The sequence below is a fragment of the Alosa pseudoharengus genome, unplaced genomic scaffold (genome assembly GCF_046254945.1).
Source record: "Alosa pseudoharengus isolate Yale_2024_CS ecotype anadromous, Long Island Sound unplaced genomic scaffold, YU_APseudo_1.1 YU_APseudo_1.1_scf_5, whole genome shotgun sequence".
Classification (NCBI taxonomy): domain Eukaryota; kingdom Metazoa; phylum Chordata; class Actinopteri; order Clupeiformes; family Clupeidae; genus Alosa; species Alosa pseudoharengus.
This window is the reverse complement of record NW_027468837.1, coordinates 3760175-3783228: the sequence shown is the minus strand read 5'-3', so window position 1 is coordinate 3783228 and position 23054 is coordinate 3760175. Positions and strand designations below refer to the sequence as shown.

General features: G+C 41.2%; 1 protein-coding gene across 1 annotated transcript in view; it reads left to right on the top strand.

Annotated features, from left to right (window-relative positions):
• tasora (transcription activation suppressor a) overlaps positions 1-11105 on the top strand; it is a 38852-nt gene extending 27747 nt beyond the window's left edge. Inside the window, exons 14-23 of the mRNA XM_076269101.1 lie at positions 17-649; positions 1405-1724; positions 3055-3178; positions 3753-4933; positions 5309-5431; positions 6150-6309; positions 6635-6743; positions 7051-7229; positions 9111-9269; positions 9354-11105. Coding sequence (XP_076125216.1) covers positions 17-649; positions 1405-1724; positions 3055-3178; positions 3753-4933; positions 5309-5431; positions 6150-6309; positions 6635-6743; positions 7051-7229; positions 9111-9269; positions 9354-10771 — 4406 coding nt within the window. The 3' untranslated portion in view covers positions 10772-11105. The remainder of the gene's footprint in view (positions 1-16; positions 650-1404; positions 1725-3054; positions 3179-3752; positions 4934-5308; positions 5432-6149; positions 6310-6634; positions 6744-7050; positions 7230-9110; positions 9270-9353) is intronic.
• The last annotated feature ends 11949 nt before the right edge of the window (positions 11106-23054 follow it).

Here is a 23054-nt window from a genome sequence, read left to right as displayed (position 1 = left end):
TTCTATTTTTGTCTAGCTCTGAAGGCTGTGTCCACTCCTAGTCCCAGGCATGTTCCTCAGTCTCCAATCTTGCCCCAGTTGGACACGTTCATTCCAGCCCTTCACTTTGCCCTCAACAAGGTGCGCGGCACCCCACAGGCCAACCCGCCAGCCAACCCCAGTACGGCTGTGACGCAGCAGGTCTGTGACTACCTCAGTGGCCAGCGAGAGGGCAAGCTCTTGCCCCGTGTGCATCTTGACTATGACATTAAGCTGGACGACCGGGAACGCCTCTTCCCTGCTCCACGGAACAAGCTCAACTTGGAAGCCTACCTGCACTCCTATATTTGTTGTCCCAACCTCTACTATATCCCTGTTTCCAATGCTCAAGACATGATGGACAGCCCACTGAAGCCTCTGGAATGCCACACAGCCTCCAGTCAGGAGTCGGCTGCAGAAGGTTCAGGATCCAATGGTCCTGGAGTGGATGAGGATCCGGAGAAGGTGAAACAGCTTCTAAAGCTGATCCAGGCCCAGAAGCAGCAGGCAGGGAAGGGACTGGAGGCCTCGCCAGCCCTGACATTGAAGAGGAAATGTGAGGAAGAAGCAGCAGAAACTGGAGGAAAGCATGCAAGGAAGAGTGATCTCAACAATGGGGTGCCAAGAGAAGGTAAGGCTTGCATGCAAAGTCTTACAAGTTTATTAAAACAAGTCAACTAAGCCAAGTTGCCCTACTTTTAGATGGTCAATGAACTGAGAGTCTGATTTGTTGAAGTATTAAACTAACAGTATTTAAGACCCTTCAGAAATCAGAAACCGCCAGCCCCACTTGGATGTATATTGTTATTATTTGTAATTCCCTCTGCAACATTCAGTACTGTCGTAAATACTTGGCTCAGAGTGAGAACGACATGAAGGGGAGACCACACCAGACCACAAGTATATTTTAAACGAAAGTATATTTATTAAATGAGATATTTACAAAGTCAGTATGTGTAAGGCAAACCAAGACTGCGTGTTTGTCAGCATGTGGATGTTGTCAGCATGTAAATGAGCAGGGCTACAGCCAGCGCTGTCGGGAGTGTGCGAGTGCATTGCAAGAGAGACAGGAGTGCCAGAGCAAGACCGCAAACTGGAGAGCACCCTCCAATTAGACCACCAATTAGCACACCTGGGCAGAACCTCCACAGCTCCATCTGCTGGCCAAAACAGGGAGAAAAGAGCAAGCTACATACAATGCACTGGCCAGCAAGGGAGACAGAGGCGGACCCGGCACGGTAGAGCTGGGCCGTCACAGTGCTGTTATTCATATCTTTTGCCAATTGTATCATTTGCCCAGTTTGGTTTGGCTTCTGACACAAGCAATGTTCTGCAGCTCAAACTGACCACATTATCAGTTCCTGATGTTTTCTCTTTAATCCTCAGACGAGGGTCTACAGGCAGCTCCCTCACTAGCTGAGGTCATGAATCTCGCGGGGCTGTGCGACACTGACTTGAGGAAGAACAAGACTCAGGGTGCACTGAAGTTGATGGAGATGCTGGATAACATGAACAGAACAGCTACAGCCACTTCCACTACAGCCTCCCTTGATGGAGACATGGAGACAACTGAAGAGGGGGATGACCAGACTAACGAGACACTAGAGGAGAGCATGCTGAAGCTCGGTCTGCCCATTAACTGTGACACTGACCTGCGCAAACAACCTGTGGACAAGGAGGACGCGGAGGAGACTGACTTTTTTGAGGTATCAATAATACAAATCTATACTGTCAGAAATGAATGGTCTAGAAATTAAATTTGTGCATCATCCCATCTAGATCTTTAAATTAATGGTACATTCTACTGAAACAAGCTGTTAAATGGAAAGCTATATTTGCATGTTATATATTTTCCATTGTAATATGCTTAGAATTGCTGGCACACAGGGCAGTTGTATTCCTGGTAATAGTTCCATACAAACATCAAAACAATAGCAAGCCTACACTGCTCATTTGAAGACATGAATAAGTAGGCCTTATACCCTGGAGACAAGAAATACTATTTTCCCCAAAATTCTACACACAATATCCTATAATGACAATATTATTATTATTATTATTATTTTGCAAACGTATTTAGAAATGAAGAACGAAAATATAATATGTAAATATGTATTCACAGCCTTTGCTCAATACTTTGTTGGGGCACCTTTGGCAGCAATTACAGCCTCAAGTCTTTTGGAATATGAAGCCACAAGCTTGGCACACCTATCTTTGGCCAGTTTCGCCCATTCCTCTTTATAAAATCTCGAGCTCCATCGGGTTGGATGGGGGAGCGTCGGTGCAAAGCCATTTTCAGATCCCCCCAGAGATGTTCAATGGAATTCAATTCTGGGCTCTGGCTGGGCCACTCTAGGACATTCACAGAGTTGTCCTGAAGCCACTCCTTCGATATCTTAGCTGTGTGCTTAGGGGTCGTTGTCCTGTTGAAAGATGAACCGTCGCCCTAGTCTGAGATCAAGAGCACTGTGGAGCAGGTTTTCTTCCAGGATGTCTCTGTACATTGCTGCATTCATCTTTCTCTCAATCCTGACTAGTCTCCCAGTTCTTGTCGCTGAAAAACATCCCTACAGCATGATGCTGCCTCCATTATGCTTCACTGTAGGGATGGTATTGGCCAAGTGATGAGCGGTGATTGGTCACCTCCCTAAATAAAGCCCTTCTCCCCCGACCGCTCTGTTTAGAGGGACGGCCAGCTTTAGAAAAAGTCCTGGTGGTTCTAAACTTCTTCCATTTCACATAGTGTCACATAGTTTTGTTAGTGCAAGATACAAAATGTCTGTCTTGAAGTATTTTTGCCTGTTAAACAAAATCCCACTTTTGTGCTATTTTATGCAATATTTCATGATCACAGCAGATACTACATTTTCATTTTGCCCATCATTATGATGATCATCATTTGCCCATCATTATGATGACCAATATTTCATGATCACAGCAGATACTACATTTTCATTTTGCCCATCATTATGATGATTATGATAAACACTCAAAAAGCAATGGAAGCTAACTCTTATGTATGTTTGATATGTATAGGATGAGTCTGTTGGTAGTATGAGCAGCCTTGAAGCCTTCAGCCCTTGCTCAGACCATGGGCATCAGCGAGGAACCAATGTCCTTGGGGAGAAGTCAATCCCCTGGGTTCTCATACCCATCACAGGTATATCATTGTTTGTAAATTACTACCCATTCCCCCACCTTTAAATCAGGGTTTATATGTATTTATTTCTAGTTGCGGTTTGTACATGTTTATCTCTGTGCGTGTAATAACTGACTTAGGGCTGGGATTCATAGAGTAGATAACAAATTGTAAGAACTGCAATACATCACAATATCTGTTTTAATGTAGAAGAAGAAAAGGCAAAAAGCTGGAATTTTGTATTTATTCACTACATTTCGTAACTGGTTTTAAACAGTGTACAAAGTGCATATAGTTTTAGCTCAGTGCCTCTTAGAAATCTACACATTTGTTTTTAAAATAGAAATTTACCTCTCAAAAAATTACAGATTTAAATGCAAATGCCAGTGTTTGTAGACACATTTCAGTGTTATGCTTATGTTTATGCATGAATTCAATATTTTATGAAAAATATAAATATTTGGTGGCAGCGTGTCGATAACAAATCACTATTAGTAAGCCTAAATTGCAACTAATATTCTTGTTCTTGTTGCCATTTTAAATGCTAAGGCATGAATGGCTACCACCAACCAACTCTTTCAAATCTCATATTCAGGCATTAAACCTGGAGGATACAACCAGAGACAGTGGGACAATCCGCAAGATCCACGCTTACTACATACCACAGCAGATTCACATGAAACCCCCCAGGAGAAAGAGAAAGGGCCCATCACTGCATCTGAACCAGTTGCAAGTTCTAAAGAGCCTCCTCAGTCTGTAATGGAGGAACCACTGAGAGAACCAGTTGAGGAATCACCAAAGGAGGATCTGAATGGAGAGAGAGATCAGGATCCAGAGGATGAAGTCTCAGAGGAGAAGAATTTGACTGATGAACTGAAGTCATCACACTGCCAGGAACAGCGTATTCTACAACAGAGTGTGGTGGACAGCATTGTTGATGAGCAGCTTAATGACTTCTCAGCAGGTATGATGAGTCTCTTAAAGCGGAAACATGTGTCGTACAGGGTCCCTCCTGCCCCACTCCCTCCTCCATCACAGCTGAGGACACCCATGAGGCCATTCTCTGATTATGTTGCCCGCCACCATGCTCCAGTGCCCTTGTATGGCTTTGTCAGAACTCTACGCAATAGTTTGACTTCTTACATAGACTCACATCTCAGAGTGTCAGTGCCTGAGTTACCAGCTCAGGCTGCATTGGCTCTGAATACCTCACATCCCTCTTCTCCAGAATCCACTTTTTACAGTGATCCAGCATCTGTTTCCTCTGCCTCAGTTTGTAAATCGTCAACCTCTATTCCGACAAGACTTTGCGGTAGTGCACTCCCTAGTTTACATGCACAGTCCCCTCCCCGGCCTCATACTAACCATCTCTCTCCTAACCAACCCTGCAAGCAGTCACAAAAAAGTCCACCTTGTCTTGGTACCCGTAAAGAGACCCAGGATCTTGACCCTTGGCTATTACGGAAGTCAAAATGGAGGCCAGATGAGCAAGATGCTGAGGAGGTGAACTCTGCCTCTTGCACAAGAGCTAGTACTCCCCTCCCTGATATCAGTCCTGAGAATTTTCATGCAGAATCATCCCCCACTCATGGCAATGCCACAGGCTCCTCAGTGGCAGAACCCTCACCCTCTTCACTGACTAATGTGATCAACCAACTGAATCCTGAGATGTTTAGCAACCTGGTTGAGATCATTAAAGGTGTACGAAAGAACTCTGTTCTGTTCTACATTCACTCAAGTGATGGGGAGGAAAGCGAAGTCTGCACTGATATTAAAGTAAGTATTCTCTTCTAACATGGACCAGATAGTTTTGCATCAAATGCTACAAACTCTTCAAAATGATTTAAATTGTGGAGTGTTTTGACCAGTGGAAAGGACCATGAGTGCACACTGAAGCCTCCTAGTTTGAAATTAGACTTGTGCATTTCTTGGACACTCTTTTTTTTAAGTGAACATATTGATATAACTGTGTACCAGTCATCATTGCTCTAATGATGTTTGTTTAGTGCACAATATGCTTTTACTGATTCTCAAAAGTGTACTAATGTATGTGTAAATGGGCTCTATTCTCATGGGGATTTTCACTGAGCAGAGTCAGAATTTTACAGGAAAGGGATTTTTTTTCTATAACTGGTCAACTCTGTGCCACAGGAGTATCTACTGCGTCTAGGAAATGCACAGTGCAACCCACAACTGTTTTTGGAGAAAAATTGTGATGCAGACAAACTGCTGATCATCATTCGCAACGAAGACATTGCTTCTGAGGTTCATAAGGTATGATTAATCTTATTAATCTGCATAAAAAGTTATGCAGTTCATAAAAGCATTTACTTTAAATGTGAGGTTCATGAATGCCTTAGTACCTTATTCTTATAAGAAACCTAATTTAAAATAATGTCAAGGTAAAGCTTTAGAGAAATGGTTTGGTTTGAGCTTTAAGCGACATTCTTTATAATTTACTATTGCATCTGTTGAAAGTGTTTTTAAATGGTTTTAATTGGTTTGTGATTGCTGTCTATAGATTTAGCTGTTAAATTGATAAAGCATTACCTACAGCTCTGGAAAAAAGTAAGAGATCACTGCACATTTTTGTTATGTTATCCTACGGTTGCTGAGTGACATTTGAATGAGTTGACGATCATATTCAAATTTGCAGTGGTCTCTTAATTTTGAATACAGTATGACCGTCAACTCATTCAGATGTCACTCAGCAACCGTAGAATGACATAAGAAACATGTGCAGTGATCTCTTAATTTTTTTCCAGATCTGTACTTTTATGAGAACTGAAAGAAATGATGTGGATGTCATAGGAGTGTCTTATTAGTACTTAAGCATACCCCTCGGTAAAATGCTGAGCAGCCTAAACATATATTTGAGATTTTAACACACAACTTAATCTGCACTCCAGATATGTTTTATAAAGCTACCGGTCATGTCAACTAGATTCACTTTGAATTAATTATGGCATTGGGTACTGTATTATTATATCAGATTCCTGCATTGGTGAAACTGAAGAAGTTGCCATTTGTGAGTTTTGCTGGTGTGGACAGTCTGGATGACATCCAGAATCACACATACAATGAGTTGTTTGTGTCCGGTGGATTTATCATCTCTGATGAGTTTGTGCTCAATCCAGACTTCACCGCAAAGGGTGAGTGGATGTCTTATGCTTATACATATTTGCATGTATTCAAGTCCAGTTATTGATTCATGGGTCATGGTGGCAATGGCACTGTCACTTTCACTTTATTATAATGCTTTGTTTCTGTATTTATGCTTCTCTGACCTGAAAAGACTACTGCTCATCCAAGTGGGCAGTTTTAAGTTTTAAACTAATTGGCAGTGTAATTATATGATACTAAGGGGTTCACAGCGAACCATACTTGTAAGATCTTATTCAAATTAAAATAAAATCTGGCATTTTACAGAGCAGAGCTTGTGTGGCTGATTGAAATAAATTGATTATCTGTATATAGAGACATTGCAGAAGCTTCTGGAATTCCTCCAGCAGCTGAACTCCCCAGAAAGCCCTTGGAGGTGGAAAGTGCACTGCAAAACTCTGAAGAGACTTCGAGAACAAAGCAGGCAGGATATCTCCTTTTTCTACTTGTTTCTGCTTTGTTATCTGGACTCCTGACTGAAATGTACTGACTTTCAATATCTAGTCAATCTAGTCAATATCTACTCAATATCTGCCTAGGAAATCACCTCGTCTTAATTTACATTTGTACTCGTTGTGATTAATCAGGCCACAACAAGTAATTAGGGATTATTATTTTTTACTCACAACATGCTATCCGGCGATGAGCGATTACCCAATTTCATCAAATGGTGGCAAGTTCTTTTAATATTTTTCAAAGATGATAATGGTTTGTGGTCTGTTTGTGGTCAGGGTGAAGGCTGATGCTTTAGGCTTGTTAAACCTGCTGACAGCCTACCAAAAGAGACATGTGGTGGAGTTTTTGCCCTATCACGAGTGTGATGCCCCTAGTAACTCTTCAACTGACCTGGCCTGCCTGGTGAAACTGCAAGCCCAACACACCCTGCATCGACATGTCATTTTCCTCACAGGTAAGATCACAGACAAGAGGATGTTGAGTATACTGATTTGATTGTCATGTTTATTGTGGGTAAAGTATAGTTATGTAAAAACTTCCAATGATAAACCACAAATATCTGGCCTTTGTCTAAAAATCGCTATTGTACACCTGGTCAGAAGTCTATGGCGAGTTGTTTATATGTTATTTTAAGAGCGCATTGTCAACAGTCATATTGGCGGGTGCACAACGCACCAACCTTCTATCATCCATGAATGCACACCAGCTCACATCCATGCAAAACATTACAAATTGCAAGATTACAATGGGAAACATAATTAGAATAAAGATATTACGAAATACTGTACATCTCATGATGAGTAGTTATTCACCATCATTTGCAAATTGGTAATGACGGTTAAAAGTGATTAGGGGAGAGGAGAGAGACACGTATGGAGCACAGCTGAAGATGCACTGTTATGAGATATAAGACTCCTCATAAATGTTTTTTTTTATTCAGTCATTTGAGCAATATTAGGTGTTTTCGATGGTAACCCATTGTCAGTCAATAGTGAAAGTAACTGCATATAACTGTCTTGTCGTTGACTGACACCATGGTGAAGTTAGTTTCACTTTGCCAATGAGTTCAAATAATAGAGGAGTGCAAATGTGTGAAGGCTATGCTAGGTTTTAGTAAAGCATGGTTTAGTGGAATGACTATTCCATATGGTCTCGCAAGCAGCCTCCTTCAAATGCGCCGTTGAATGTCAAAATACCGATGCAATTATTTGACATCGCGCTTTGCGCCGTTAAAGGGAATGACCGATGTCATTCTCATTGGTTTAAATGATGTTACGCCCCAAACACACCCATATGACTGATTAAAAAACCTAGGAACACCTTGTTGCGCCATGCGCTCGACCTTTGATAACGAAAACCCTCCCAATGTGGACTGGACATCCTACTAAATTTGAATAAGCTTTTGACGAGTGATGATGCGCTTTTGACTGTCATGATAGGGCCCAAACTGTCAGTGTGTCTTGTAGGCTACTGTTCAAGTATGACATTTACAAGTTTATGTGAAAATTTTAGGCTACTTAATAAATGTGCCATATTTGAAATAATTTAAATATTTTTCATGAGTGAATGTCTATTTCTAAAATGATACAGGGTTGAATCAAAGTAAAGTTTTTAATGCCCCGTATCGACAGCAAGTAGCCTACACTATCATAATAACAGGTTAATTGTAGTACAGAAGCAACTTTTCAATTAATAAAAATGAGAGGTGAATCGGCATCGACCAAAATGAGCTTGTAAATATCGGCATATGAGATATCGGCTAAAATTCAATATCGTGCATCCCTAGTAATAAACGTATTTCCTTAATTTCCTTAATAAAATGTGATGAGTACACTTCTTGACAACAGTTATTATGTTTGTGGGAATTTTTTTTTTAAAGTAGATTTTGTCATCATGTTTGGGGGTTTTTACATTTGTTGGTGTAACAGAATACACTTGTCCTGTAACATGTCACAGCCCCTTCAAACATCCTGTTGGCATGTTTTCTTTTCAAATGGTAAATAGTAATTGTGGGGCAGCTGTGGCCTACTGGTTAGCACTCTGGACTTGTAACCGGAGGGTTGCCGGTTCGAGCCCCGACCAGTGGGCCACAGCTGAAGTGCCCTTGAGCAAGGCACCTAACCGCTCACTGCTCCCCGAGCGCCGCGCCGAGCTGTTGTTGCAGGCAGCTCACTGTGCCGGGATTAGTGTGTGCTTCACCTCACTGTGTGTTCACTGTGTGCTGAGTGTGTTTCACTAATTCACGGATTGGGATAAATGCAGAGACCAAATTTCCCTCACGGGATCAAAAAATAGTAACGAAAATGTCACAATGTATGCATTTCTGGTTCATCAGAGCGTCCCTTTGAGATGTTTCAGCACTATGCCAGCAGTGGGATACTGATTGCAGCTATTGATGATGTTCTGAAAAACTTCAAAAAACTCATTGAATTCAATGACCGCCAGCCAGAAGTACCAGTTCTGGAAACTCAGTCACATCATACAACATCATCAGGTAAGAAAATGTCAATTTTGCATAAAGTCAAGCAAGAAGTATGAAGAAGTATGATTCACCGTATTTCACTTTTTGGTTGCACAGTGCCAGTACCACAGCACAAGGAGGGAAGGTTGGCTGTGGTATCTGAAGAAGAGTCCTTGGTGGGAACCAAGTCCACTCTCCATGGAGCTATAGATCAAAAACATTTTGCACCTTCAGACTCCAGTCAACCAACACCTGATCAGCTTGTTTCAGATGGTGGCAACTCATTGTCGCAGCCCTCACGTTTTCCAGCAGTATCTCAAGAACTGGACTTTGATGCCCTTCGGACGGCCATTACCCAGTTCAAAGCTGCCAAAGCAAGTAAAGACAGGACCTCTCAAGGTCCTTTTAATGTTAATACCCACCAAAGCTTCCTTGGTGTGGGTTTGCCACCAGCATCTTGCCTCAATACCTTGGAGAGGGATGATTCTCCCACTTCATCATTGACATTAAATGTTAGACAGACTTCCGATAATCAAGTTGAATCCTCCCTTCAGCTGCATCCTACACATCACAGCCTTTCCCAAAAAGGTCTTAGACTTTCTCAGCAAGTACAGGAGACTACGGAAACAACGTCAACTTCAGATTCCCCTACCTCACTGAGCCACACAGACATGACCTGCAGTGACTCTTCATTTCGATTAGAGAGTGCCATGGTCATAAATACATCATCTTGTGATGATGTGGTGTGCAGAGGCCAGAACTTATCAGAACTGCCCATTTTCCCACAAAGTGAAACCGTGTCTAGTATACCAAGCGACTACATGCTTGCTTCAACCTCAGAGACCAGCGGCACAACCTTTCTAGGCTCAAATAAAATGTCAGACTCAAACCATTGTGGCCCTAACCATCTGGATGGCAACAGTGGAACAGTTCCTAATCTCCCAAGTGTAGAGGATGTTGAGAATGCCCTTAAAGTTAAATCAGTCCCCACTCGTAGTGAGAACACTGTGTCCAAGACTGCTTACAAACACGAGTTGGTAGAGCCCCCTATTCCTTCGTTCCACAGTACACAGCCTGAGACACCCTCAGTCCATGGAGCCAATGCCATCACAGTCTACCCCGGCCTTGTGCCAAATCTGACCACAGCAAGCTTCAGCAAAGAGAGCACAACTGGTCTGCAAGCTGCAGGGGTCTGGTCAGGTCCTCAGGGACCAATAACTATGAGCAACCCTGGGCATGGACTCAACACTACTGCTACTGACCCCATGGCTGCCATGATGCTCCAGCATGTGACTTTTGGCAATAGTTTGGGAGGTGTGGTCCCACAAGGGGGTCTCTTGCCAATGACCATGCCTGTGGCACCCATGCCCTGGAGTGGGTATCCAAGAGGGAGTGGACCTGTAAGCATGTGGGGAATGCAACAAAACCTGCAGTTGAGACAGATGCATCAAACACAGTTCATCCAGGGCTTTACTTGGAGAAGTGATTTTCCAGGCCAGGGCAATAGCTATCGGCCTTTTGGTGGGGGGCTATAACAACATTTGAGTTGTGCCACAGAATGTGTATATAGTTATTTCTAAGTGCTTTGCAAACAAGACTTTTTTTAATCACTGAAGAAAATAAGCAATTGTTTGCTACATTTACAATCTTAAAACAATTTTTGTACATAATTTTGAATCGTTTGTTTTGGTATTCATTGTAAGGTTCTCCTTCTTTAGTCTTTCTGTGCAGTTGGATATATTTGTTGACCACCTAACCCCCAGTTTTTAAGACTAGACTGTAAAATTGATGGCATTAAAAAAATAATTAATCAAAAAAGCTGTTCATACAGTTATGTGTTTGGAATCTCTCAATTTTGTATATCACACATTCAAATGTCCATGTATCTTAATTGCATCCCTGAGTATGAGCAACCAGGGTACCATACATTATCATGACAACGGACCCTTGGCACAAAGTTTGAATGCGCTGATGCACTGATAAGAGAGCATAGCAAGGTTTAATTGACAGAAATTCATTTTGTGTAGGCCATCATCTAGAAACTACAACTGAGTCAACTTTCTAAGTAGCCCATCAGTGGTTCTCAAAGCTGCTGTAGCCTGGTTGTTCCTTGGAGTAACTGAGTCTAGGCGAGGCGAGTGGCACTATTTCTCATCTTACCTGCTGATCCAGCAACAGGAGATAGATTTCTTCACCTTTAGCTTTGTGTCTGGTCAAAAATTGTGCAGCTGCATGAAATATATTACAACTTACAACGAAGTGGTAGCTTAAGTCCGCTGTAGCATTGCCGGTAAACAGGGCAGCGGACTGCATTCAAAGGCGTTGCAAGCGGCAGTGTGATGGATACTGTAAGCTACAGAACGATACACCTTGTTGAAGTCATAAAGTAGTCTAGGCTAAATCGGAGCCTATTTTTTTCTTTTTATCAAGCTGGGGCCAGAGATGATGGCCTTTGGCGAACAGTTTAGGCAGGGGCGTCACTCGACCTTATTCACTGGGGCACGTGCCTTAGTAAAAGTCTCCAGTGCCCCAGTAAAATTCTAGCGCTGCTCTCGCTGGAAACGGCATTCATGAGCACAACTCCGTGCCTGCTTTAGTCATGACTCGAGCCTGTCACTTACCAGCCAATAAAAAACAAACAAGGGAAAAAAGAAAGGGGCCATAATAGCAAATCAGGAAATAGCACCTCTGTAGCTGGGTAAGATTGAACGCAACAACCAATGAAAATCGTTCACATGATTCTTCCGAGTGTTTCGTTGTACAGTGGAAACCGCTGGAGCTCATCACATCACTTTGAGCGCAGAGTAAGGCTAGCTTTACACGACAACGATCTGAACACAATCCGCAAAAGTGGCGTTGCGTTCCCACTTTTTATTTCGGGTTTAGACAAGCGTCTTTGGGTGGAAATCTGCATGCACACGGTGACGCAAAAGTGTGTGAAATTTGATGTAGTATGCATGCCAGGTGGCTAGGTGGTAGCCTACTGTGAAGCACTGCCATACAACAACGCCAAGAGCGCGCGCATGCGTTGAAACTTCCTTCTACTTTTCTCTCCGTAGTAGCGCGAAATAGCCCACAGTCGAAAACCAAAACATGGCAAAGAAGCTAAGTAAGACAGACTCCTGAATAGCTATCAAAGCAGATAAGGCAACTTGAATGTACGACTGATGGAAATAATCTGACATGTTGTTGTTTGGCTGTACTGCACATGGATATGACGTCAACGCATATGCGAGGATAGCCAGCGTAAGCAGCTCCGAGCACACTTTTGCGTTTTCAACCCTTTAGACGGGAACGCGACGGTGGAGCGTCTTTAAGATTTCCACTCTGGAGGGTGGGTTCATTTTTTTGCGTTTTTAAACCCCAAAAACGCTGTCGCCGTCTAAACGAAAGGCACATCTGATAAAATATTTTGTCAGTTTCACCCGGGAGCGTTGTCGTGTAAAGCCGGCCTAAGTCGTCCCCTGTTTTAATGTTACAACAAATTCACAACTTGTTTGACAGAAAATATGACAAGTTGATCGATGTTAGAGAATGTTGCCCACATAATTAGCATCTGTTTTTCAATGCTTAGCGTCAAATTTGTAGCCTAAATTTAGCAACAGTTTACCAGCTTGTGCTCTTTCCCTGATACACACACTCACACCATGCGTAGGCTGCATGCACACATGCGGACAATTAATAATGATTTACGTATAGTGTAGAGAGAGTCCTGTAAAAGTAGCCTATACTGTTTGTAAAAGCTGTCTTACTGTAAAACTAAACATAGCCTTCTGATAAACTATTCAGAGATGGACATCAGAAAATTCTTCCTGAACAGAGGCAGGAGAGGAACAGTGAGGAGAGATGAGGGCGAGGGAGGAATGATAATTGCCCACATTAACGGTAACATTAACATTTATGTTAAAGTGCCAGTGCTGTGATTTGATCAATGGTTTAATGGCAAACTTAAATAAGTTTGCTGCATTCGCAAATGTAGCCTATAATAATCTACACAGACTCTATCACCAAAAGTCAATTTGAAGGCTTTAGTAGGGTATTTAAGCTACAAAGAACTGCAGTATTGCCAGGATGACTATAGGACCCTTTCCTGGGAGGGAAGTATATCTCAATGTTGACTAAAAAATAAGCTTTCCCTTGTGTTAGTAGGAAAGCCTATTAAATTCATGCAGTGAGTATAGGCCTACTTATGCCTATGTGTTTGGATGTTGCTGGATAGTGGTTCTTTTTTTTTTTTCCAAATATGTTTATTGGATTTTCTTTTTTTTTTTTTTTTCTCCTTTCAAGGAACAAGAAGTTACAAATACAGTAAACATAAGAAACAAGCTACTAGGCAAAAACATACATGAAATTAAAATTGAAAAAAAAAAAAAAAAGGAAATAATAATAATGAGAGACATAAAATGAATAAAAATAAATGAAACACTTAAAACCAAATGGCACGATCATTGGTACATAAGCAAGGAGTATTTAGACAGTGGGTATCCCAGCGATTGTACAGGGGTAATGATTGTATGGTCAATTTAGAGCCCTAAGAAATTGAAGGCCCTTAACAAAGTCCAAAAAGGAAATCCACATTTCTTCAAACAGAGCATATTTTCCTTTCAGTGAATATGTTATTTTTTCCATGGCTATAACTTGTACAATGTCCTCTAGCCAGCTTTTGGTAGTCGGCCTCTGTATAGACTTCCAACATTTTGCAATAGTCCGCCTGGCTTGTAGTAGGCTTAGGGTAACCATCTTTCTGTTAGCTCGGCTGAGATTATTGTCCTTTGGAAGGATAGTGGTTCTTACAACAATTGAGGGAGAGAGTGCTGGTCCTACAGTATGACAGTGACAATAATGATTTTGAAGCTTGTAGCCTACCCGTAGGCTAGCCATTTATTTCATATTGTGTGCACATTTTTTTTTTTTTTTTTAAATGTATTGGGAGTTGGGGGCCTGAGCAAAGCTCTAGGTCTAGAATCGCCCCTGAGTTTAGGCCTACTCAAAATGAGTAAAACCAGGCGAAATCTCACACTTTTTTCCCTTTCCACTTTGCGCAAGATAATACACTAAACTTAAACAAAAACAAAGTGTGTTGACATTTGTAAGTTAGAGAATGTCTATGAAAACTACTTTGTTGAAAATGCATATATTTACAGTTAAAACAATGACTAAAAGGTTGTAATCATCTGGAAATGTGACAAACATGCTTGGACAAAGACCCATGGTTATCTTGCCCCCACGTACAGTATGGAGGATGGTAAGACAGGTAAAAAATTCTATAAGAACCACTGTTGGAGAGTTACAGACAAAGGTATCATCTTGGGGTCACCAAGTCCCCAAAGAAATCTTCAAAAGTGACTTCACTGCTAATAGATTATTTGGAGGGCATGCCAGGTAAAAGCCTGTCCAGTCATTTAATTACCCATGTAAACAGCAGGAGTTACTGAATGGTAATATCTGTTCAACTTTTTGGAGGATTAGTGCTGCTTTGTGATTATTGGACTTTTATTTTTGACAAGTTGTCAATTGTTCTGTCTTCCACATTCATGAAAGGTTTGGTATGAATGTTGAGTCATGTCTCATGAAACGGTCAAGAATGCTTCATGTGCAGTTTATGACAGCTGCTATGAATGTGTTATGAACTCACCCGTCAAGTAAAGTGTTACCAAAAATTCTATAAGAACCAATGTTGGAGAGTTACAGACAAAGGTATCATCTTGGGGTCACCAAGTTCAAAAGTGACTTCACTGCTAATAGATTATTTGGAGGGCATGCCAGGTAAAAGCCTGTCCAGTCATTTAATTACCCATGTAAACAACAGTAGTTACTGAATGGTACAGTGACTTGGTCTGGAATTGTGGTCTATTGTCAGATGAAATGAAAATTGCATTCTTTGGCTAGCTAGAAACACTTTAGGTGTGTTTGGCATACATACTGTAGGAGAATGACTATACTGAAAAGAACCCCATGCCTAATGAGAATTATGGTGGAGGGGCTGTGCTGTGGGGCTGTTTTTATTCCCAAAGGCCTTCGGAACACCAAGAAAAACATTTTCAAAGGAAATCTGTTAATCTCTGCCAAGACACTAAAAGTTGGTCATGATTGGACCATTCATCAGGTCAATAAACCAAAACAAACATCCAGATCAAAACAAATACGGTTTACTCAACACAAAATCAAGCTTTGGACATTGCCACCACCTAGGAATCTGGACGATCTGGGGAGATTTTGTAAAGACTAACGGTCTTAAATCCCTTGCTTTGTATTCTCCAACTTTATGGGGTGTCATAGGAGAATATTACAAGCTGTTTTATTGGCAAAGGGAGGCTTAAGAAGGTATTACAAGCAGGGGTGCCAATAATTGTGAGCAACGTGTTTTTGTTAAAAATATTTATTTCTTTATGAGATTTTCCTTTTTCTCAAAATAAATTTGTTGTGTATCAGCCTCATGGTCAGCACTCAGAGAGGAGATTTCAAGTTCTGGATCTGATTACCTTGACAGTGGTCGCTTCAGCAAACCCACCTGATACTACAACCATTGGCTCATATTCTGGGCTGTGTTCTATCAGATGGTTTGAGAGTAGTCAAGCGAGATCAGGTGGCTTTGCTGAAGCGACCACTGTCAAGTCATCTGATCCAGAACTTCTCTCTAAGTGCTGACCATGAGGAGACTGATACACGACTGATTTTGCACTGCATCCAGGCTCCTATGGACACAATAGTCGTGTCAGCATGTGACAGACGTGCTTTCTTCTATTTCTAGCACATCATGCTACAGTAGAATTAGATGTACCCATCTCTACATGAAAGCCGGGACATACTCTCTGATAATCAAGTGGACACACTCCTTGCCTTCCATGACATCACTGGCTGTGATAGTGTGTCTCATTTTGTCGGTCACGGAAAGAAAACAGCCTGGCAGGTGTTTGAGCAACATCACCGATCTTACTGGCCTTGGGAAGGGCCCTCTCACAGAAGATATTGTGAATTCAACAGAGAAATTCATCTGTTAGATGTACCCGAGGCTGATACATGCAACAAAGCAGGAGTTAAGTTGTTTTGCAAAGGTCGTCCACAAGAGACTCTGCCTCAGAGATGGGGACTCGAGTCTGAAACTCGGACTCGAGTCGCACTTAAGTCGCACCAACAGTAACTTCAGACTTGACTTCCGACTCCACCTCAAATACTTCAGGCTTGACTCCGACTCGAGCTTCGAGACTCGCGAGTCGTGAACAACCTGTATTTCATGCAATTATTGTTTTTTTAAATGTAAATGTATTCATGTATTTCTATTTTAATTGTATTGGTGCATATTAGGGGTGTAAAGATTAACCGATACGTATCGGTATCCGTTTTTAACGTGTAAGATACGGCTACATCGATACGTGAAGCCCCGTATCGGAAAAAACTGAAATGAACCGGTCGTTATATCGATTTACTTGTTATGAATCGTTGCACAACCTTTTCTGCTCGCTCAGACTCATTTACGTTCCAAGCAGCGCGTTCATCCCACTTCCGGTTTTGAAACTATATGTGGCACGGAATTGTGGGTAATGCAGTTCGTTTTTGGTTACATTCATTGGCCAAAGTTGTCAAATGACCTCATTACCCATACATCTATTGCAACTTAACCATGTGACAATTTGCACTCGGTCGGCTTTTGTTTTTCGAAATCCAGCGCGAAATTAAGCACTTTAAGCATTCCTAAACAGCAACTATAGTCTGTGGAGGAGCCTTACCTTTGATGAAGGGATTTCCTTAATGTTAAATAATAATTTGGCCTTTGCTGCTAAAACGATGCATAAATTATTAGCAAATGATTTTGTTCATATTCACTCAGACTTTTACAGCATTTTAGGTTTCGGCATTAGGTCTACTATTGGAACAAAATAAGCCCAGAGAGTTCATTGATTTGTAGGCCTATTTTATTCTTGTAGGGTAGGCTAGGCCTATATGAGAAAAGGCCAACAGTGTCTTAAGCACTTTTATTTTATTTCGGTATTGTCTTACCTCAACAAGGCTACAGCTCCATGAAAACAATCAAATATAACTCTATAAAATCTGTAAAGTCTATAAAAATGTATTTTTATGTTGTATTTCGCTGCTGTGCTTGACTGAAATGTAGACTATTCTTTTTTCATTTCAATACAGTATATGAAACAAACCTCAGTTTAGATAATCATATTCACACATTTTGTTGCCTAATTGACAACCATGACCATGATAATTGATAATATAAAATGAATGTGCACCTTGAGCAAATTATAAAAAATCTTTCAGAATGCTTTCCATTCTTGAATTGCATCGAAATGCATCGAATCGCATCGAATCGTACTGAATCGTTTTTTATAAACATGTATCTTTTCTTATATCGAATCGTGCCCATGTATCTAGATGCGAATCGTATCGTCTTTTACATGAGAGATTCACACCCCTAGTGCATATACATCTGGGAAACGTACAGTATGGCGAGCTGTCCCCTTTATTTGCCATAATGTGCAACGTACATGCGCTATGTGCGCGCACTCACAGATCCAAAATGCATTGACCATGGCGACACCAAGTCCTCCCGGAGTTGTGCGTTTTTTGTCATTAGTCTAATTTTGGTTACAATAACTTTGTGCACAGTGAAAATAAGCGAACAGCTACATGCAAGGTGTATGACAATGCCGGTTCAACAACGTCAAATTTCATCAGCCATCTCAAACGCACCCAGGCAGGTCAGTCACTTACTGATGTGAAAGAGACGTTAAACAGCATACAATTTATCGTCACAGGTGACAAGCTAAAAATGCTAATGCTGGGAACAGGAAGATTGCATATTTATAGTTGGCCATATGATGTGACAGACTTAGGTTAATATTTCACCAGGTCCGAGGGCTAGAGGGATGTATTAGCATAGGCTACGATGCTCTAAATTGGAGACCCAATGTAAGTCCTGGATGTAAAGAAAATTGAGAACTCCACTAAAGCAGTGTCACATCCACTCTTGGCTGCCCACATTTTATTTTAGAAAAAAATATGATAAAAGTTTCCAGGGTTGGAATTTCAGGGCTGCCACGACAGCCATGGCCGTCATTGCCCCTTGCATTGTCTGTGATGCCCCTTCGAAAATCGGAGGTTCACAGATCAATGTGGCCTTGGTGCCCCCTTCTTTCAATATTCTGCCTTGCATCCGACTAATAGCAATTTTTATTTAGCCTATAGTCTGTCAAAATAATCTTAGCATTCACAGTGCAAATTAATTTAGTCTTTTACGCAGTGGAGAAAGTGACAGCGCAGGCAAGAAGGAAAGTGTGTCCAAACTCACCCATTCTTCTCTGTTGAACTACTCAGCAGCCTATTAGTGCAGGGCGATATGTAGCAAAAAAAGGTGTTTGGAACATTTCATATAGATTTTTGGAAATTAGGTTTTTTCACTTCTTCAGACCCTATAGTTTGCAAAACTACCTGTTTCCAATTTTTTCCCGGACTGCACAGGTCCAAAATCCAAGATGGCGGATATATCACCAAAAATTGCAAATAATCGCCTTTTTAAACATTTTAAATGGATATATGTTAGGTATTATCATTATATACATACATTTTCTAATAAAATTTAATGACTTAGGTAATAAATATGACCATGGGTGACATGAGATGTTGTGATTATCAACCAGTGATGGGTGTAACCACCATTATGCTATTTATTGGCATACCTGGAAAAACACATTGACTGATTAAAAGTTTCCTTCACATAACCTAATAATCATTTGAATTAAAGTAATGTTCTGCACTCACCACAATAGATTAGATTAGATTAAACTTTATTGTCATTGCAGAGTACAAGTATGAAGACAACGAAATGTGGTTTGCTTCTAACCAGAAGTGCAAAAAAGGAGAAAAGTGCAATGTGATATACAAAGTATAGACAGGTGATGCATAGACAGGTCAAGAAATCTAGTGCAGTGTAGACAGTAGTATACAGTTGATTTATATAAGGTAGAGAGGTTTAGAGTAATTTAAATATGTAGAATGTATGAACAACATACATTGGGGGGAGGGGGGGTGGTCGGCCTCCTTGTTGTCCCTGTCAAATTTGCCATGGTCGTAGACACCTCAACAGGCACAGGCAAGGAGGCATTGGACCGGGGGTGGGGGGGGGCTTAGTTGGTTGGTTGTCACTGGGATGGAGAGCTAGAGTTCAGCTGCAGGAAAGAAGCTTCCTCTGAACCTGCTGTGTGCCTTATGCAAGCATCGCTTGCCCTGGATGGCCTCAATGGAGGGGAGTGAGGAACCGGTGATGCGTTGGGCAGTTTTCACCACCCTCTACAGTGCTTTTCGGTCGTGGGCAGAGCAGTTGCCATACAAAACTGTGACACAGTTGGTAAGGATACGCTTGATGGTGCAGGGGTAGAAGTTCACCAGGATCTGAAGAGGCCGGTGGACCTTCTTTAGCCTCCTCAGATAGAAGAGATGCTGGTAAGCCTTCTTGATCAGGGGAGAGGTGTTGAGGGTCCAAGAGAGGTCCTCAGAGATGTGGACACCCAGAAATCTGAAGCTGGTGATACACTCCACTTCAGTCCCATTGATGAAATTGGGGTGTGTGCTAGCTTTAGACTTCCTGAAGTCCACAATGAGCTCTCTGGTCTTCAATAATTCTGTTAACAGGACTTGCAGGAAATTGTGGGAACATATGAATTTGTTGATTATATGCAAGCCTAATGCTGCCCACTACAGCTAAGTCTGCCTTCATCCATGAATTGTGACTGGTTTCAGAAACAACATCCTCTGAACAATCTACAGAGAGTAGCTCAGTGCAATTAACACACACATTGGATAGCATCTTAATAGATGCTAGAGGCATGGCTGTTGTGCAGGAGATGGTTGTCAGGAAAAGTGACATAAACTGTTGCCAAGATCTGTTGAAAGTAAGGCACAAGGCTACAATGACATACTTATTATTTAACAACTATACCTTCACAAACTTCATGAAAGACAGGATGAGACAGGTCCATACAATGGGAAAAGCACATGATAAGGGATACAAAATACAAGACTCTACACCAATCAAAGACTTTAAAGCTTTCCTGGGATCGAAGGAAACCAAAGCCAACCTCGTCCACTACCTTGCTCATAAAGCTGTTTAACTATGTAAACTGCCAGTCACAGTTCACACACACAAAGATGGCAGTAGCAGTAGCAGTAGAAGTAATTTTGGCAAAACCCCATATATGTACACATCACACAGATGTCTTGGTGCTTGCCCTTCGCAGGGTACCAGACATCAACAAAGACAGTCTCATGATCATGGGCACTGGAGAACATTGACAAAAGATACATTTCAGCCTAGAAATCTTGATGCACCCTAGCGGCAGCAAACGTAATTTGCAGCCAGGGTAGTCTAGCAATTCTCCGTTGGCTTGTGAGGTGGAAAAACCAAACTTCTGTCAGGCCAATCACATCGTGTATAGAGTCGGTGGACCTATCGGGTATCCTATTGTATCCTATCCTATTAGGAAATTGAAAGACAACCGTTTGTCCCGCCATACCGTTTATCCCGTGGGAAAGGAAAGGTTTTGTAGGCTTGTAGTAGGTCCTCATCCATCTCCAGACATGTTAGCTGGATGTGAGAAATTTGTGTCAGCTCCTCAAAACATGGTTTTCAAACAGCTAAAGCCCTTCGGTGGAACATGTTTAAAACTCTAAAACCCAACCAGGGAGTGGAAAAACTTGGGAACTAGGGAAATCCCATCCTTATGATTGCCCTACCATCGCCTATTGCTGTCCCCATGCTCAGATTCCAGCCCGTGCAGCCTAGGGACCCACTACTTGCCCGATGACAACTCCTAATTCCTATGGACAATTCATCCTCTACACTAAATAGGATTCATGCATTATCATACTGGTTATGTAACCATCCAACCACTTTGTAACATATAGCTCAGGTGGCTCTAAATACCATGTTCTATTCTCTGTATATAGACCTTACTGTCCTGTAACTGACCCCAGGCAGAAGGGTCAGGCCCTTGAGTCGTGGATCTGCTTGAGGTTTTATCCTATTTGTTTTTCCAATTCTTGGGAGTTTATCCTCGCCCCTGTTACTCATGGGCTCTGTCTGAATGTTTAATAGTCTGTAAAGCGCCATGAGACATGTGTAATGTTTTCACTGAAAGCGAAAGCGAGTAAGTGAAATTAAATTGAAATTAAAATTCGGAGAGCACACAGGCAAGCAAATGTTTGGGCACAAGATACAGTGCCTGCTCAAAAGATTCTTGACTCACTATCACTGGGATGGAGGCAAATTGTTGATGGGCAATGGGCTCCTGTTCTGTCAAAACTTCCACCGGCACCAGATGCTGTTGTGGAGCTTGTGAAGTGCTGTTGTCTTGCCAGCCAATGCAATAGAAAGTGTTCTTGCAAGAGTAACAACTTACCATTCACGCAACTTTGCAGGTGTGAAGGCTCTGAGGAGATGTGCATCAATATTAAAAATACAGTGACAGTGGTGAGGATAAATACTTGAGTGACAATGACAATGTTTTGTTGAACTATTCAATAATAAAAAACAAGATGCAGATTTTTTTCTTTTTTTTTTCATTTTTTCTCCAAATTTCTTGGTAAATGATGCAATACATCTTTTGAAAATAGTCTGTATCTCACTTGTCTACCTTATTAGGTGTATATTTATCAAAAAGTTGACCCCTTTAAGCCTATTTTTCTGCATATTGTCCGCCATCTTGAATTTTGGCACTGAAAATGAAGAAAAAAAATTGGAAACAGGTTGTTTTGTATTCAATGGGGTCCTAGCAAGTAAAAAATCACCAGTTGCAAAAATCTATATGAATCGTTCCTAAAATTACACAGTTCCCCTCACTATATTATCATATTCCATTAGCCTAGAAATCTAGACACTCGTCAGGCTACCATTCCAGTGTAATCCAGTTTTGAATTTGCAGTACATTTCTACATGCATGTCTCCAACTTTGGGCTTTAAATTTCACAGTCACAATGTGTTTAAATTGTTCAGTACATTATTTCATAACAGGCCAAATTCAAAACAAATGTCGCCTAGATATCTATAAATATTAAAATCAGAGGATATACACCTGACTAAGAGTAGCCAATTGCCAATGTAGCCAATGATCACAAGTAGTCAATGATCACAAATGTTAAGCATGCATAGGCTACTTGAGTTTCTTAAAGCTGAGATATGCTTAAATTGTTCAATACATGATTTCATAACAGGCCAAATATAATCGAAAATAAATGTATAATATGGCCTATATATCTGCAAATATTCAAATCAAATAGATCATATTCTATGTAATGTGTCATGTTTCATAGTGATGCAGGTCTACTGCTGTGAATAGGCTACAATAATAATACAACAATAATACAACTTTGATCATTTTTATAGCCTACTACTGTATAACTTTGGCCTTGGTGCTCCCCACCATATGCCCAACTGAAGGCAAAGTGGCCTTGCCCCTAAAATGATGAAATTCCAAGCTTGCACATTGCAGTATTATAGAATCATTTCCCCCCAAAACACTACACATATGTCAGTAACATGCAGATTTTATGAGTGGCAAGCAAAATAAACAGAGTTCTTAATTTGTGTTTCTTCAGATTGCAGAGCAGGCAGAAACAACTGACATCCTACAACTGATTTTGATACTGTACTGTATGGATGGTAGCTACATAAGATTTAAAAATACAGTGTTAGGGAGAAATCAGATGGCCAAAGACTTGAGACTTGACATGGACTCGTGACAAAAGACTTGAGACTTGACTTGACCTTGCCCTCAGACTTGAGACTTAACTTGGACTCGAGCTCAAAGACTTGAG